The 18,540-nt window shown below is 45.6% G+C and overlaps 1 protein-coding gene across 1 annotated transcript; it reads left to right on the plus strand.

Moving 5' to 3' along the window:
- The first annotated feature begins 4,937 nt into the window (after positions 1-4,937).
- On the plus strand, positions 4,938-17,901 carry WDR74 (WD repeat domain 74). The gene is made up of 11 exons (XM_056853152.1): positions 4,938-4,998; positions 6,022-6,131; positions 7,289-7,410; positions 8,557-8,620; positions 11,018-11,161; positions 11,283-11,384; positions 13,277-13,377; positions 13,587-13,642; positions 14,255-14,397; positions 17,381-17,437; positions 17,692-17,901. The coding sequence occupies exons 1-11, from the start codon at positions 4,938-4,940 to the stop codon at positions 17,884-17,886; spliced, it is 1,155 nt and encodes a 384-aa protein (XP_056709130.1). The 3' UTR covers positions 17,887-17,901.
- Positions 17,902-18,540: the final 639 nt, after the last annotated feature.

Below are 18,540 nucleotides of genomic sequence, written 5' to 3' on the forward strand. Positions count from 1 at the left end.
ATTTTTCCAATAGAAAAACTGGGAATGTTGGGGAGTACTGAAAAAAACACCATGAAATATTTTTATCTTTTCAAACGACTTTAAAAGACAAGGTGGGCATGCTGTAAATATATACTGCTCTTAAATCCAAGATGCATTTCTGCACCGAGAAGGGTCCCTAAATGTTCCTGAGAGGAGCATGCTTTCACTGCTTCTCAGCAGCTGCACGCCTTCTGTTGTCCTTTTGACATGATGTGGTTCACATTTTAACCTCTCCCTCAAACCACTGTGACACATTTACCCACAGACTGGGTAAAAAAGTAGCTTATTGCCCTACCTTGCAGGAGGGGCAAAAAGGTTAAGGAGGCGGGGCAGAAACTACACCAAATCCTCAGAGGAAAACTGAAAGTTTAATTGAGAATTTAGCAAAAATTAAGGTATATGTGCTAAGACAGCATAGGGTGCATCGGCTTGCAGTTTTCTCTCAAGTATTGGGTATATTTGCAATTTTGCTTGTGTAAGGCATTTATAACTTTGACATTCCATAAATATGTCAAATATTGCAATTTTATGTGCTAAGCAGGTAATTTTATATGGTAAGTAATGATGCAGGTTATGTTGTTAAAGCAGTAAAATTAGTTCAGGTTTGATAGGACAGTAAGTATTCCATATATTTTAATCCCCGCCCCCCATTTCTGTTTTTTCCCCCGGGGGAGAGTTTTTTCCCCATGGCTTCAAAATTTCCAGAAATTTTACATCTATAGTTGATACTATCACTACTAGTACTACTACTACTACCTCTACTAATACTAACAGGATTGTTGTAAGGATTAACCTGAAGGGGCTGTAGCTCAGCAGAAACACCTGTGGTTCTGGGTTCAAGCTTGGCATTTGCAGTGAGGATGTCAAATAGCAGGTTTTCGGGAGAGACCATTAATGGCTTGAGACTCTAGAGAGCCACTTTTCAGGGTATCCCCCTCTTAGCCATAAAGCTCAGTGGGTGATGTTGGGTCCTTCACACTCAGCCTAGCCCACATTACAGGGTTGTTTGCTGATTAAAACACAGGCAAGGAGAACAACATACCATGGAGGAAAGATGGGATGAAAATGTGATATAATGAGTCAGGAGGACCAATCACCTGATCTAAGGCAGCCTCATATATTATTTCAGTCTATTAATCTACTCCCTGGATTTTTGGCCCTGGATCAACAGGCTCAAATTGACAAACCCAGGGCTCAGTGATACAGCAGGGAGATGGGAGTGTTACCTGAAGTCTGGTTTACAGCATCTCCAGCTAAAGGGTCTCAGACAGCAGGCTTTTTTTTCCTGTGCTGTTTTGTTTCCCCCCCCAGCCACAGGTACTCAGAGCTGGGGCATGGATATCTCCCAGGATTGCAACTGATCTCCAGACTACACAGATCAGTTCCCCTCATAGTCTTTAAAGTGCTAGATATTATTGCCAAATCCAGATTGGGAAATTCCTGGAGATCTGGGAGCAGAGCCTGGATAGGGTGGAGTTTGGAGAAGGGGGGGAGCTCAGCAGGGACGCGATGCTACAGAGCCCCCACCCTCCAAAGCTGCCATTTTCTCCAGAAGAAGTAATGTTTATAGCCTGGAGATCAGTTGTCATCTCAGGAGAGCTCTAGGTCTAGGGTTGGCAAAATCCTGGAGATTTGGGGTGGAGCCTGGGGAGGGGAGAGACCTTAGTGGTGGGATATGTCATACAGTCCATCCTCCAAAGGAACAATTTTCTCCAGGGGAACTGATCTATGTAGTTTGAAAATGAGTTGTAATTCCAAGAGATCTCCAGGCCCCACTTGGAGGTTGGCAAACCTTGTGCCAGACTTTTGGTTTTTCAGGATGGTTTTCAGCTCTTGCTAACAGGCCTTTTCCTCTTCCCTGACAGGTGAAGATCATGAATTTTGCTGGATGCTGCATCTCCGTTGCCAGAATGGAGAGAAGCTCACCAAGGCCTTCATCCTTTTAAATTTGGAGCAACCTCCAGATGGAGGTCAGCAGCCTCCCTACAGGTTGCTCCTCACTGCCCCTCCCTCCCTACGCCAGTATGTGCAAGCTCGCCATGGTGCCACGAGGCTGCTTTCAAGGGAAGCCTGCGGCATGCGCTTCGATGTGACTGAGCCCTTCCGCAGCGCTGAAGGGGAGCAGGTTGCTGAGATGTGTGTCAGGGCTGTCTGTCCTACGGATGATATCTGCAGCCACTTGCCATTGGCATTCCGGTGCCCACCTTTCCTGGCCACATTGTGGCGCAGCGTACCTCGGCCTGACGGCTAGGCGACAGAACAGCGGGAAAGGCTTCCTCCATGATGGAGGGAGGCCTAGCAACTTTGGGGAGCAGATGGTGAGGGGAGAGGGCATCGATTCATACGCACAGACTCCTGTTCGGCCACTGGTGCACCAGAAGTATTGCGAGAGACTTAAAACCCCCATCAAGGGGGTGGTGTTAGCACTCCTTGTAAAGACTGGGGAGAGAACCCCTGAAAGGGGATGATGATTGTTTCTTGTTCAATCTTTGAGTCATTAACAGTGTGTGTAGGGTTGCCAGCTCCAGGTTGGGAAATACCTGGAGATTTTATGGGTGGAGCCTGAAGAGGGTAGAGTTTGGTGAGGGGAGGGACTTTAATGGAGTATAATGTGAGTCCACCTTCCAAAGTGGCCATTTTCTCCAGGTGAACTGATCTGTCACCTGGAGATCAGTTGTAATAACTGAAGATCTATAGCCACCACTTGGAGGTTGGCAACTCTAAGTGGGTGGGATGTTGGGGTTCCTTAATTTGCCAGAACTGCTACTACTCTGTTCTCCTACCTTTACCTGACTGAATTGTGGTGTCCGGATCCTTATGTTACTCCCCTCTCAATCCATTCCTTTGTTTCTCTTAGGCCTTTTCCTGATACATTTTTGGAAGACTCCTGCTGTTGATAAGGCTTGAACTAAATGTTTTCCCCAAGTACCTGAAGTGGAATGGGGAATAGCTTTGTAATGCAGCTAAGTGGCTTACTGTGTGAGGCTTTTAGAATAAATCAATTAAGCCTCTAGAGAAGTATCCTCAGTGTCACTTTTAGTATACAGAATACAGGCTACCCAGTGTTTTATACTGCACCTTACTCCGAATACCTGCACCAGTTATCCACTTAAGTAAATATGGTTATCCAATTAACACAAAAAGTATCAAAAGTGTTGCATATTTTATACACTCCATTCCACCTCACTAACCAATACAAAGCAGTACAGAAGTCAAATTGAATGAGATGTAAATTTAGACCAGAGTTTCCAAATAACCCTGAGCGAAACACAGTAACCTTAAACAAAGCGGGGGGGGGGGACTTATTCAAGGAGTGGAAAAGCAGGTATAAAAGAAAGTACCTTGTTCTGATTTCGATGATAAAAGGTAACCAAAGCTAACCCCAAACTTGCATTGTTATTGATGGGGCATACATTTGTTGATCAGCTGCAAAAGCTGTTGGCTAGGTGGGGCCACATTTTTCTTGTCAAAGGCTGTGTACCTTTTAATGGTTACATGATAAACAGAATTTCTATAGGTGTTGTTTCCCTATTGCTCTCTCTCTCTCTCTTAATGGGCAAGTACTGTGGGAATGGGCTACAACCTCACCCATCAGCCTGTGCCTTCCTCACCTGTTTGTTTTGTGCTTTTATATTTCCAGTGATATGAACAAATACTTCTTGTTGATGTAAATCTGAATAAGGCTTTATTAATGCCTCTGTATTTAAGAGTATCAAGTATCAGCTATGAAATTTCCAGTTCACACCTCAGTTCAACAATAAATATCATGGTTAGTAAAGTGGTCTTCTTTTAAAAAGGCAGACTATGACCAGCCCATTAATTTACCAGTTGGGACAAAATCCAAAGCCAACATCAAGTCACTATTTGTAATCAAATAAAATGATAAGTATGTAGTAAAAAGGTAAAGGTCCCCTGTGCAAGCACCGGGTCATTCCTGACCCATGGGGTGACCTCACATCCTGACGTTTACTAGGAAGACTTTGTTTTACGGGGTGGTTTGCCAGTGCCTTCCCCAGTCATCTTCCCTTTACCCCCAGCAAGCTGGGTACTCATTTGACCGACCTTGGAAGGGTGGAAGGCTGAGTCAACCTTGAGCCGGCTACCTAAAACCAACTTCCGTCACGATCGAACTCAGGTTGTGAGCAGAGCTTGGACTGCAGTACTGCAGCTTACCACTCTGTCCCACAAGGTTCCTTAAGTATGTAGTAACACCATGTATTTTAATGGTTAAATACACAGTTGAAAATAGATCGTTCCAGTTTTCAGAATGGGGATTGCAAATAAAACTGATGTGCCTTAAAATTACATGAAACAATTTATATTTTATTTGCTTCCTTGGATGGAGGGAAGCGCACGTGATGTTGCTCATTATTTCCTCCCAAGAACGCTCCCCACCCTCATATTTTCAAAACTGAAGCCTGCGCTAGCTGAAATATGCTTAGCCCAACAATCTTCCTTTTGTAGGAAACACGAACCAATTCCATATACTATAAGTACTATACATATTGTAATGGTTATATAAGCTCCTTCACAGTCCATAGTATTGTAAAAGGGAACATGGCTAGGATGCAAGTCGCCAATTGGGACTTTCTTCTGAGTAAACTAGGTTAGGTTTGGGCTGTTAGACTATGCTAAACACACTTACCTGGATGTAAATTCTATTAGATTAAGTCATTAGAGCCGGTCGCTTTCAGGAAACACAGACGCCCACTAGAGCTGAAACGGGGGGAACCAAATAAAGATGGGTACGGACCGCCAGTGGGAAGGCTGAGAGTGTAACATGAAAACAGTCGTGCTGTCCAATCAGAGGCCGCGTCGTGCTCGTTCCGTTCCGGTGTTCCACTCTAAAGAGTCCGGCTTGAAACAGTTCCGGATCGGTCCATTGCAGGCAATTAAGAGGCGGAGCGAGGGGAGAAATGGCGTCTCCTGCCCGGAGTAACCACGTGTGGGTAGGATCCGAGACGGGCATTTTGAAAGGTAATTGGGGTGCCGGGGGGGAAGGCGGGTAGTGGTACTTATTGCTGAGGGTTTCTTCGGGAGGTAAGGGGTATGGCTATGAGTCAGCGGCGGGAAGGAAATAAGGGAGGTAGTTAGTGGGAGGCTGTGGACATTTGTAGAGAAAGTGGCTGGTTCAGAGGGTGGACTGTATAGTATTATAACGTGATGAGGTCCAGCCCTTCCCCAAACTCTGCCTTCCCCAGGCTTCAAACCCCCCCCCCCCCAGTCTCAAGGAGTTCCCCAAGTCGGAGTTGGCAACCCTAGGTTTACTGGCGGCATCAGACTGGCTGCTGAGGCAAATAGGATAGATCTATGATTTATTTTTATGATTGACCCAGTAGGACACTGGTATATTTTGGAGATATTTAGGGAATTATCTGAGAGGAGATGTAAAGGGAACTATGTGGGGAAGCTTATGCAGGTGACGCTGTTTAGGTGAAATACTTTGTAGACTCTTTTATGTTGTCAGCTTTTCAGCTGGTCCCTAAAGCTTTCTGCAAACAATGAAACACTGAATTATTCAAAAGGACTTTTCTACACAGGTAATATAGTTGCATCACTCTAAATGATTCACAAAGTCACTTGGATAAATTATTAGGGACTGTGGTCCTTACTACTCTGTATAGTTTGCTGTAAATAGGATCCTACTATGTAGTTTTGCTTCATTTAACGTGTCGTGTTAATACTTATGCTTTGCTTCAGTTAGGTTCCTTAGATTTCTGGTTGGTTTTATAGCCCTAATCTTATTGCATTATTTATTGAACGTCCCATCCTGTTAATTGTATTGACTCACCCTGCGTAATCCACCTTGAGTCCCTGTAAGAAAGGCGGTCTAGAAATAATGTAATTTTTTTTTAAAGTCTACGAAGCTGAGAGTGGCAGGAAGGGGTCTGTCATTTCCCCACTGTTGCCTTGCCATAATGAATTGTGCTGAGTGTTTGTCGTCATCTATTTTCTTCTCTTCCAGTTAGTAATATGTTTGCCTCTCTTTTTCTCTTTTAGGCATCAACCTTCAAAAGAAACAGGCTACAAACTATAAGCTGGGGGATGGAATGCTCAGTCGACATGAAGCTGTTACCACCATGTGTTGGGGGGATCCTTATGAGTCTGAGGTGATGAGGATGTGGGACCTGAAGAGCCAGAGGTCCCTCTAACCCAGTATCCTGTCTCCCACAGTGACCACTCATTTGCCTCTAAGAGGCCCACAAGCTTGACAAGGATGCAATAGCCATTTTCTTCTGTTAGCCTGGCACTGAATGCCAGTTGCTGGGGTATCTTTGGACAGGGGATGCCCTTTAGCCATCATGGCTGATAGCTGTTCCTATCATCTACAAATTTACCTGTACCATTTTTGTCACCTATCTCCATGGGAGCTAGCAGGGTTGGGGAAGGGTGCTAGCAAAGAGAAATGTGATGATGGAAGGTGAACCGGCACTGTGTCAGGGCTCGAGTGTCAGACTAGTTGTTGGGAGACCCAGTTCAAATCCCCACTCTGCCATGGAAACTTATTGGGCAACCTGGGGCCAGTTTCACACTCTCAGCGTAGCCTGCCTCACAGGGTTGCAATGGAGGAATGTAGAATGTTGTAAGCCCTTTGGGTTCCCATTGGGGAGGAAAGTGGGGTATAAATCAGGGCTTCATAAATCCCAGGTTGCCTAGAAATTTCATAGTGGCACCTGGTTGGACTCTATGTGAACAGACTTGTAGACTTGATGGGCCTTGGTCTGATCCAGCATGGCTTTTCTTATGTTCTTATGTAGGAGCTACATGGACAAAAACCATGTGCAACCAGAGCCATAATAATGTGGGGAACTAGTAAAAATATTGAGTAAGAAAGCTGGCAGGATCCAACCCAACACTCATTTTCTATTTCACATCACAATGTTTTGTCATATGACATAACAATAAATGTATACTATGTCTTGTTGGTTTCTTATACATAAATTTAACACCTTTCAGTAGCGTTGGATGTATTCATTTCTGAACCAGTTGCTTTCTATACTGGCTTCAATAATCAATTAAATGGAGCTTTTAAAATCAATGGTATTAATTAAATAAGTGATGGTAGATTTCTCTCCTAAGAACACAGACGGTGAAGATTACATCAAATAATTGGTAAATGGGAATGGGTTTTGTTGGATGTGGGGATATGCCACTAGATTTTGCTCATTGCACTATTATACTTCTTCTCGGCAGCTGAAGACTGTTGCATAGGGGGTGAGAATTCTTTCGAATGCTTCCCATTTTCTTCCCCTTTGTTTCCTTGCAGATCTTTGTGGGATGCCTTGATGGATCGGTCAAGTTATTTAGCACTGAGAAGGGCAAGTTTACAGAGTCGCGAGACTGTCAAGGAGGCGAGGGACCTTTCTGTGGCCTGGCTATACTTGATGGGTGAGGGTTGTTCCCTTCAAATCTGCTTCTTTATCTACCCCAAGAGAAAGACAGACATCCTTAGAATATGGAGTCCCTTCAACACCATGTCTTCACAAGTGGCCGCTGCATCATCTTTTACCTGAGCTAATTAGTTCGGTAGGAGTGGCTCTGTATCTTGGGTGATACAGTCTCTCTTCTGCACCCCAAACTGGTCAGGATCCCAGATCCCCTGGTTCTGTTAACCTTGCTTTGTCTGTTCTTCCTGAAATGTTCAGTCTCTTGGCGCTAGGACTAGAAACATACTTATATCAAAAAAGGTAAAGGTCCCCTGTGCAAGCACCGGGTCATTCTTGACCCATGGGGTGATGTCACATCCTGACATTTTCTAGGCAGACTTTGTTTACGGGGTGGTTTGCCAGTGCCTTCCCCAGTCATCTTCACTTTACCCCCAGCAAGCTGGGTGCTCATTTTACCGACCTCGGAAGGATGGAAGGGTGAGTCAACCTTGAGCCGGCTACCTTAAACCACCTTCCGTTGGGATCGAACTCAGGTCGTGAGCAGAGCTTTGGACTGCATTACTGCAGCTTACCACTCTGCGCCACAGGGCTCCTTATATCAACCCTGCTATAAAGAGCTATATAATGGATGCTTAGCTTGATTTGTACCTAAAATGTATGAACAGAATCTTGGGGGTGGAGGAGGATGAGATAATGCACAAAGTGCTTTTCTGGATGACACCCCGGTCCTGCATTTTGTCTTCCAGCAGTGCCTTCATGCTGCTTGGTAATAGAAATGCACATATGGTAAATAAAATAGTTTAGGCTGACTCTCCAAAAGCCAACTAGTGGTTTCCATGACAAGAGTTGGGGCTCTGAACCTGGGCCTACCCTGTTCTCTTCTTGCACTTTAATCATTACACCATGCTGGCTCTTTCATATTGCTGATCTCTCTTTCCTTCCACGCTCATACACCAAAGTAGAGCTGGAGGAATGAATGTGCCCCATCTGCTCCTATAACAAAACTGATGCCCCCATATGGTGCTGCCCTGGGTAGCTGCTTAGGGTTTTCGAGATGTGAGCCTCTGAACCCGGCAAGGATTGCCAAGAGTATCCTTTGCCCCTGTGACTTTTATTTTTCTCTCCGTTGTTTGTCCGACTTCCACAGCTCCCTCATCACCTGCGTGCAGTCTGGCTTGCTGAAGGTTTGGCGGGACACTTCATCAGAAAAAGTGAGCTGTTTTTGTGTGGTGTAGGTGATGGGAAATACAGAAAGGATGAAGAGCCAGCATGTGTTTGGGGAGGGAGCTAGGGTAATGGGGAGGGAGGATTAGGGACTTCCTTCTCTGTGGAAGTATGTTTGAACTGTTCTCTGGTAAGCCTTCTTCAGGGAGTGACGGCCCAGGCTCTGATGAGAATAGAAAGAAGAGGACAGAGTTGTGTCAGTGCTTGGCTCTCGTGGCCCTTCCCTACATACCAAGGGTAATGCCGATCGCCACTTTGGGGTCAGGAAGGAATCTTCCTCCAGGCCAGATTGGCCAGGGATCCTGGAGGGTTTTTTGCCATCTTCTGGGCATGGAGCAGGGGTCACTGGGGGTGTGGGGAGGAGGTAGTTGCAAATTCCTGCATTGTGCAGGGGTTGGACTAGATGACCCTGGAGGTCCCTTCTAGCTCTATGATTCTATGAAAAGGCCATTAAAACTGCACCCAGCTGTGGTCATTGTTTAAATTCTTGGCATTTGCTTTTCAATGAGGATGAGGATGTATCGGGTGCTTGTGGCAACGTTGTTCGTTGAGAGAACCCTATCCAGTTCTCTGTAATTACAGATTCCTGCAAAGGCACAGAGTATAAACTAGAATGACCAGTGACAAGGGCTGTGTGAACTTATAAAAAAATAACTCTGTGATCAGGTAATCTACGTTATGCAACAAATGAAACTAAATTCTGTGACCTGTAGAAGTCATTCCAATTAGCCAAACTTATATCGTTTCTTTTGTATGTGTTGGAAAGTTCTGTCACAGTGAACATATGGTGACCATAGGGTTTTCAAGGCAAAAGATGAAAAGAGGTGGTTTCCCATGGCTTGCCTGTGCATAGCAACTCCGGACTTCCTTGGTGGTCTCCCATCCAGTTACTAATCAGGGCTGACCCTGCTTAGCTTCCAAGATCTGACCACATCAGGCTATCCTGGACCATTCAGTTCAGGGCTCTCTTTTGTTTAGCATTCTACAAAAACCAATACATGTTCACTTGGACGTCAGTCCCATTTTGTTCAATGGGGCTGATTCCCAGGGTGATACAGGATTGCTGTCTTGTGCCCTGTTATGGGGAACCAAAATAATAGTATCAACAAATCATTTGTACCTGAAGCGTAGTATTCAGAGCACTTTATGTACAGTGCTTTGTCAGTATCCTCACAACGGCCCTGTAAGGCAGACTAGTTTTATCACTCCATATTACACATAGCAGATCTGAGTCAGAGGGTGGTTTGCCACCTTGTGAGTTTCTAACAGGTGAAATTTGAACCAGGAAACACTCAGATCATTCTCTTAACTAATAAGCTACCCCAGCTAGTTGGCTGATGGATAATGCACACGTGCTGAAATCCCAAGTAGGCTTGAGACCTTTGCAGATAAAAAGTGACTATTTCACTTTCCATTGTGGCACCTTAAGGACTAATAGATTTATTGCTCCCTAAGTGTTCGTGGATTAGAGCTCCAGTTTGATGCACACGGAAACATAAGCCGCAATAAATCTATAGGTCATTGAACTCATGAAGCTGCCTTATACTGAATCGGACTGATGGTCCATCTAGCTGAGTATTGCCTACTCAGGTGCTCTCCGGGGTCACAGGAAGAGGTCTTTCACATTACCTGTCACCTGATTCTTTTAACTGGAGATGCCAGGGATTGAACCTGGGGCATCTGCATGCCAAGCAGCTGCTCTACCACTGAGCCACAGCCCCTCCCTACAATCTACAAGAATAATATATTTGCAGCATTGAGGGCTGGGGAGCAGGCTGTTTTGTTTAAAAGAAAGCCAAAACGTTCAGGAAGTCCAGTTCTGTTTATTGTCTAGCATATAATGCGATTCCACAAAGGCCCACTATTCTGGTATTGGCCACCGCTAATAAATTTAAAATTTTATTCATTTTTATAGAGGATACAGAAAAAGAAAGTAGGAAAACGGGGGGAAATTTTCATTTCATTTTGTATGCCCAGCATAACCCTTCTACATGTCCTTACCCCAGAGTATGTCTCTACAAATAGCTACAGAGTGTAACTTGTAATTCAAGCCCCTTGATACTTCATTTCTATTCTGTACTTCATCGATATCCGCTGGAGAACTGTTATGACTGTAATTTTCAGCTAGTAACTAATAATTAATTCTGTACCGTTTCTAAAAGTTTAACTGTTTATCACAAATATAATATCAAAGACATAGTAATTGATTCTGTGTAAAATTGCTCAACCCACTTGTTGCAACATAATTGTTTTATATGTAAGGAATTTGTATGTTTTTGTTTGTTGTGACGAACTGAGGACTGCAGCAATTGCCCCAGTGCTATGTTCAATCCAAGAACTGGTGAGATTCAGGTTTACATTCCCCACTATGGTCTGCATCGCAGGTGGAGATCCAGGTGGGCCCTGGCGTGTGCCGCATGCGCCAGAACCCTGAGCAGCTGCACCGCGTGGCCACTGGTGGGAAGGAGAACTGCCTCAAAGTGTGGGATCTACATCAGCCACAGGAGCCCATCTTCAGAGCCAAAAATGTGAGTGTACCGTTCTTTGTAATAGCTAAGGCTTTTATTGTACTTGGAGGCTGGGTTTGTGCGTTGGCTTCTTGTTTCTGGCAGAATGACATTCATCCTGCTCCTTGCTTCCCTCTTGCAGATGCGGAATGACTGGCTTGATCTGAGGGTGCCCATCTGGGACCGGGACATGCAGTTCCTGCCTGGATCGGAGAAGATTGTTACCTGCACAGGGTATCACCAGGTAGAAACTCTGTGTGTGTTTACCTTACTCTCTAAGGGAGAAGGATAGCTTTTCTTGTTGTGTAGGAGCCCCGTGGTGCAGAGTGGTAAGCTGCAGTACTGCAGTCCAAGCTCTGCTCACAACCTGAGTTCGATCCCAACGGAAGTTGGCTTTAGGTAGCCGGCTCAGGGTTGACTCAGCCTTCCATCCTTCCTAGGTCAGTAAAATGAGTACCCAGGAGGTAAAGTGAAGATGACTGGGGAATGCACTGGCAAACCACCCCGTAAACAAAGTCTGCCTAGTAAACGTCGGGATGTGACGTCACCCCATGGGTCAGGAATGACCCGGTGCTTGCACAGGGGACCTTTACCTTTTTTAATGTGTTCTGGGCTGTGAATTGCCTTTGCGCTGCCTGTTACCAACTCCCTCACAGCTATTTCCAAAAAATCTCAACATTCTACCCTTGCGTAACACGTTCTAAATTGTGTAAAATGCCACATGTTTGCAACCAAAATAAACCAGTTGGCAAGTTTTGTGTGGATAAACATGAAGAAGAAGAGTTGGTTTTTATATCCCGCTTTTCTCTACTGAAAGGAGTCTCAAAGTGGCTTACAAATTTCTTCCCTCCCAACAGACACCTTGTGAGGTAGGTGGGGCTGAGACAGTTCAGAGAGAACTGTGACTTGCCCAAGGTGACCCAGCAGGCTTCCTGCGGAGGAGTGGGGGAATCAAACCCAGTTCACCAGATTAGAGTCCACTGCTTTTAACCACGACACCATGCTGGATCAGACCCAAGCCTTGTCTAAGTCCAGCATCCTATTGCCTACAGAGGCCAATTAGATGCTGCCAGCATCTAGTGTTCAGAGAGAGAGAGAGAGAGTGTGCCTCTGAACAATGGAAATTTTATGGAGCTATCACAGTTGTAGATTGGCCTTTCTTCCACGAATCTGTTCAGTTCTCTTCTTAAGATGTCTAACTTAGGGCTGTTTAGATGTGAAAGAAGGCAGTTAAAGGAAGACATGATAGAGATCTATAAAATTATGCATGGTATGGAGAGAGTGGACAAGGAGAAGCTTTTCTCCCTCTCTCATAATACCAGAATGCAAGGTCATCTGAATCTGGAAGGTGAGATATTCAATACAGATAAAAGGCAGTATTTCTTCACACAGCATGGTTAAATTGTGGAACTCCCTGCCCCAGGATGTGGTGATGGCTGCCAACTTGGAAGGCTTTAAGAGGGGAGTGGAGATGTTCATGGAGGATAGGGCTATCCATGGCGACTAGTCCAAGTGAATACTATTCATGATGCATACCTATTCTCTCTAGTATCAGAGAAGCATGCCTATTAGGTGTTGTGGAACACCGGCAGGATAATGCTGCTGCAGTCGTCTTGTTTGTGGGCTTCCTAGAGGCACCTGGTTGGCCACTATGTGAACAGACTGCTGGTCTTGATGGGCCTTGGTCTGATACAGCATGGCTTTTCTTATGTTCTAACTTAGTGGCCATCCCTACATCTTATCGTAGTGAACTCCAGATATTAATCGTATGTTGTCATGAAGACATGATGCCGCCTTATACTGAATCAGATAATCAGTCCTTCAAGGTCAATCTCATCTACTCAGACTGGCAGCAGCTCTCCAGGTTCTCAGAAAATCTTTTCAGCTGGAGAGGGCAGGGATTGAACCTGGGACCTTCCACTGATGCTCTACCACTGAGCAATGGAATGCTGTAGCAATTAGAGTGCTGAGCTAGGGTCTGTGAGACCCCAGCTTCCACTTCCCACTCTACCATGAATCTTGCTGGGCCAGTCTTTGATCTTTGTTGCTTAATCCTTATGGTGCGTACAGGAAAACAGGTGCAAGAGCAGAATTCCAGACTGCGTTCCTTCATTCTGTTGGTCTTCTGCTTCACAGGTCCGCCTTTATGACCCCAGCTGCCCACAGCGCCGCCCTGTGTTGGAGGCCACCTTTGGCGAGCATCCGCTCACTGCCCTCTCGTTGACTTCTGACGGAAAGTGAGTCTCGACTCTTTCCCAGAATCTCAGTTCTTGGGAATGTGGGCTGGTATAAGTGTCCCCGATCTTGGAGCTGCCTTTCTTCTGTGGGGAAAGAACCCAAACTTAACCTGCGTGAGTGCTCAGGACCTCTTTGGGTAGGGCCCACTGTGTGACAGGAAATGCTTTTTGAATTCTCATTCTGCTTCCTTTCCTTCCTCCCCTTGCAGTGCTGTAGTCGTGGGCAGCTCGCGAGGGGACGTGGCAGTCATAGATCTGCGACAAGGTGGGTACGAAGAGGAAGACGGGTTTTGGATCCCATGAGAATCTGGAAGGAAAGTTACAGTGGTCTAAGGAAGGGCAGGAAGGGGCCAAGATGTATAGCTGTAAAGATTCTTGGTTCCTTAGAGGGGGCAAGTTCTCAAAGAACAGGAAGGAAGGAGTGCTGCAGCTTCCTAATTCAGTTAGGAAAAGTTGATCTCTGGTATATCAGGCTGTATGTGAGGGTGTTAGACTGAGTCAAACCATTTCTATCTCAGCATGGCCTTTTCTATCAGTAGTTCTGAGATCTCGGGGAAATCGGTGTTTTGGTAACCAAGAAGGTTGAAAAAAAACCTAATGTTAGCATTAATACTTAAGGGTTACATGCTGACTTTGGAAACCACTGGTGTATGTAGATCTCCTGGATAATTACACACAAGTGCAGGAAAAAGCACAGAAGGGGACCTTGGCACACCTTCAAGCTTGTCTTTTCAGCCACAAAAGGATGTACGGTCTTTGCTTTCTCAAACAAAACAGTGCTCAGGCTGCTGAATACGAAACCCTGCACTTCAAGCTGAGCAGTCTCTGAGTATGTACAGCCCTGGTAACCAGCCTCTTGTGTCTCTCTCTGTGGCAGGGCGGTTGGCGAAGTGCCTCAAGGGTTTTGCTGGAAGCGTCCGCGCCATCCAGTGCCACCCTGCACTGCCACTGGTGGCCTCGTGCGGGCTGGACCGCTTCCTCCGCGTACACAGCCTGCACCACAAGCGCCTGGAGCATAAGGTGAGGAGGAGGCCTGGCTCCTAGAAAGACAGTGATAGTGCTGCATGTAGAACAGGGGTCCCCGTGGGCTCCATGGCGCGCCCCCCCCCCAAGTGTCTTTCGGAAGTGGGTGGGACCAGGCAGGGCTTTTGCCCAGCAAGGCTTCTGTTTGATTATTAAAGATTTTATTGGCTGGGCAGATTTTTTTTTTTTTAATGCTGCTTTGGCAGCAGCTGCCACCACAGCACAAGGATCTACGCTGTTACTGAAGTTAAGCTGTGGCAATCGTTTTGCGGCTGGATTCGCCTCCTGCAGCCGCCACTTTGTGGCTGCACCTGCCGTGCCGTGTCAGAATTCCAAATATGCCCACAGGCTCAAAAAGATTGGGAACCCCTGATACAAAGAATGATGCTGTGGCCCTCTCACTTGTGAAGGGTGTCGGAATGATTATAATGCTGTCCCCAATCTAAGATTTGATATTTTTGTAGTCCAAGAGAGCATGACTTCTGAACAAACCAGTTTTGAAAAGGGACTGTGTCACAACAGAGGACTTTTGTAGCATAACCTTAAATTATTGTTACCTCCCCACTATTGAAGAGGCCCATGGCACAGAGTGGTAAGCTGCAGCACTGCGGTCAAAAGCTCTGCTCACGACCTGAGTTCGATCCCGACAGAAGTCAGGTTCAGGTAGCCACCTCAAGGTTGACTCAGCCTTCCATCCTTCCGAGGTCGGTAAAATGAGTACCCACTTGCTGGGGGTAAAGTGTAGACGACCGGGGAAGGCAATGGCAAACCACCCCATAAACAGAGTTTGCCTAGTAAACATTGGGATGTGACATCACCCCGTGGGTCAGGAATGACCCCGGTGCTTGCACAGGGGACTACCTTTGCCTTTTACCCCACTATTGAGGGAAATAAATTTCTGGTACAGATGCAATCTGGGACACACGGATTCCAAGAAAAAACCTGTGAGCAGAGCACTGGTACACCTCCCTCAAAACAGAGCGCATGAAGCACCTCAGAATCGGTTTAGATACTTTCAGGCTACCCAGGCAGCTGAAATGTGCAGGCAGGACCGTGAGATTACTTGAAAGCTCTGAAAATGGTGGTAGGGGGCGGCCTTTCTTCAAACTACTAAACTAAGGCATGAAAGTTGGCCTCCAAATAGACGGTGTTCCAGCATGAGCAAAGAAAAGCTGCACGGTGAATAGGATGCTTGGGGACTTCTGTCCACTTTTTTGCACAAATGAGGCTTGAGTTTTTGTGGGAGGAAGGACTTCCAGAAGCAGCCGTAAATGTACAATTTATGCTTGTAAAACTGAAATCTCATTTACCAACTTTTCACTCCTGATACCTTAACACCGTTAAGTCCTGATGACTATCAGGAGGGTAGTGGCAATGGGCCCATCCACAGAGGTTTGTAGGGGAGGTCTCCTACATAGTAGGGGAGGTCCTTTCCAAATATACAGAAAAAATACTACCCTGTATACGATTAAAGAGTGTGTATCCACGTGCGCAACATGACGCCCTACCCATTATATAATAACGGGAAATCCTCCCCTGGAGTATTTCTCCTGTCTTACTATTCCCCACCTTCGGAGAGCTTATATGCTAGCCCGGTTTATTGTTCTCCCTTCTGCCATTCTGTTTGGGAGATATAAGAAAATTCCATACTCTGCCAGAGTGTGTAATTGTGTTATGGGAGAGATAGAAAGTACTGACCATATTCTCTTGTACTGTCCTTCTTTCTGTGAAACTCGTGCTGCACTTTTAAACCCTATTTTATCAAACTATGCTAACCAAGCTGATGACAGTAAGATGAACTTGTTGTTACCTTCCCGAAGTCCTGAGATCATCGAATCTGTAGCCAAATTTTTTGATGATGTAATTAAGAGACGAGGTAAAATGATGTACAGTAGCTAGTTTTATTCTTATTGATTGTACTTAGTATGCCAGTAAAGGTATCGAAATTGATAACGGGAAATCGCAGGGGTCCATGAGAGCAAAAAATGCTCTTTTCTGGTTTCATGTAGTTAGAAAGCTGGTTCCTTATTTGTAGACGCTCCATTTGGCCATGCTTCAGGAACATCGAGGCTGGATTACTGTAACATACTTTAGGTGCTGCCCTTGAAGACTATCCAAAAGCTTAAGCTGGCTCAGAAGGCAGCAGCCTTTCTGTTATTTGGGCCCATGTTACCCCTGTTTTGAAGTCTGTTCACTGGCTGCGTATTCATTTTCCATACCATCAGCAGAACCTTAGTACATTATTAAGATGTGGTATAATTACGTTATTAAGGTATTGTATAAAGGTAAAGGTCCCCTGTGCAAGCACCGGGTCATTCCTGACCCATGGGGTGACGTCACATCCCGACGTTTACTAGACAGACTTCGTTTACGGGGTGGTTTGCCAGTGCCTTCCCCAGTCATCTTCCCTTTACCCCCATCAAGCTGGGTACTCATTTTACCGACCTCGGAAGGATGGAAGGCTGAGTCAACCTTGAACCGGCTACCTGAAACCAACTTCTGTCAGGATCAATCTCAGGTCGTGAGCATATTGTATACAATACCTTATTTTATATTTATATACATATGTATTAAATAAATTATTATAATAAGGTATTATATTATTATGGAGAGCCAGCAGTAAACGTGTGGAACTAGGATTTGGAAAGCCGAGGTTCGAATCCCCTCTGCCATGGACGCTTGCTCAGTGACCTTGGGCCAGTCACACATTCTTAGCCTAACCTACCTCACAGAGCTGTTGTGGGGATAAAATGAAGGAGGGGGAGATATAAGCCACCTTGGAATCCCCCCTGGGGGAAAAAGTGGGATATAAATAAAGTAAATAATTATGAAAATTCCTTCCTGTGCTATCATGAGGACTAGAAAGCTTCTGTTTTAAAAACTGACCCTCCCCCAAAGTCCTTGTTTTAGACGGTGTGTGCGTGCATCCTTGTCTCCGCTTCAATGAAGCATCCTAACAAAGCTTCCATGTTCATCTCAGGTCTATCTGAAATCTCGGTTGAACTGCCTGCTGCTGACCAGCCAAGAGAAGTGGGAGGTGAGTCAAAAGGCTACGGGGAACTTGGAGGTCTCCGTTATTGTGCTGAGGGCATAATATTCCCAGTTGTGTTGTATTGTAGTATTATGGTGGGGGATGTATGTTTAATTTTGTGTACGCTTTTGGATAACCAAAGAAGTGGCATTTTATGGTACTTCTTAATGGGTGTCAGAAGCTGGCTACTGCTGAACCTAACACAGAAGGGTGCTCTAGTGCAAACAGATCCCTGATCCTGCTTTACATCCCTTCCCCAGGACGAGGACCTGGACTCTTCAGCTGATCTCCAGAGTGACGTGAAGGAGGAGGAGGACGAAATCTGGAACTCCATGGAAGTGGTGGCCAGCAAGCAGAAAGCAGAACCACAGCCGTGCTCCGAGTCGGGGAGCGAAGAGCCCCCAAAGGACAAGCCTTTGAAAAAGCGGAAGAAAATTAGAAAAGCAGAATCCTGATGTGGGTTGGGGTGGATGCAGGGGCACGACTGCTGCCTTAATCATAGAGGAGAAGGTGCTGCCCCTCAGACTTGGGACGATATGGGAAAAGAACTCGTGCCTGCTGATAAGGAAGAAGAGGTGAAAGATCTCAAGCCTGTCCTTCCCTGCTCTGCAGGAAATATTTTGCAGTGGGAGGGCTTTTTATACCAACTCCTGCTCATGCTCTTGAGCTTGAGGGCCTTTGCATGGGAGGAATGGGATGCCTGCAACCAAGCCTTCCTCTCTAGGATCTTTTGGGAGGGCCGGGTCTAATGTCTTCGCTTTGGCTGCTGTGCAGCTCTGTCCACTCTTCAATTAAAAAAAAAAACCTGCCTGTGGATTTCATTTTGCACAAGTTCTTTTGACCACTTACTACACAAAGGATAGGTTTTCACATACTTGAATGGCTTGGCTTTCATTTTTGCCTTTGACAAAGATGGAATTTCTAGTCTGAACATGAACAGGAAGAAGAAGCTATGTTGAGAGAGTGGTCTTATCCTGGGTCTTATCCTTACTCCCTGCCCCAGGATGTGGTGATGACTACCAACTTGGAAGACTTTAAACGGGGGTGGACATATTCATGGAGAAGAGGGCGATCCATGGCTACTAGTAAAAATGGATACTAGTCATGAT

Source organism: Euleptes europaea, chromosome 7 (assembly GCF_029931775.1).
Source record: "Euleptes europaea isolate rEulEur1 chromosome 7, rEulEur1.hap1, whole genome shotgun sequence".
In the NCBI taxonomy this organism is placed as follows: domain Eukaryota; kingdom Metazoa; phylum Chordata; class Lepidosauria; order Squamata; family Sphaerodactylidae; genus Euleptes; species Euleptes europaea.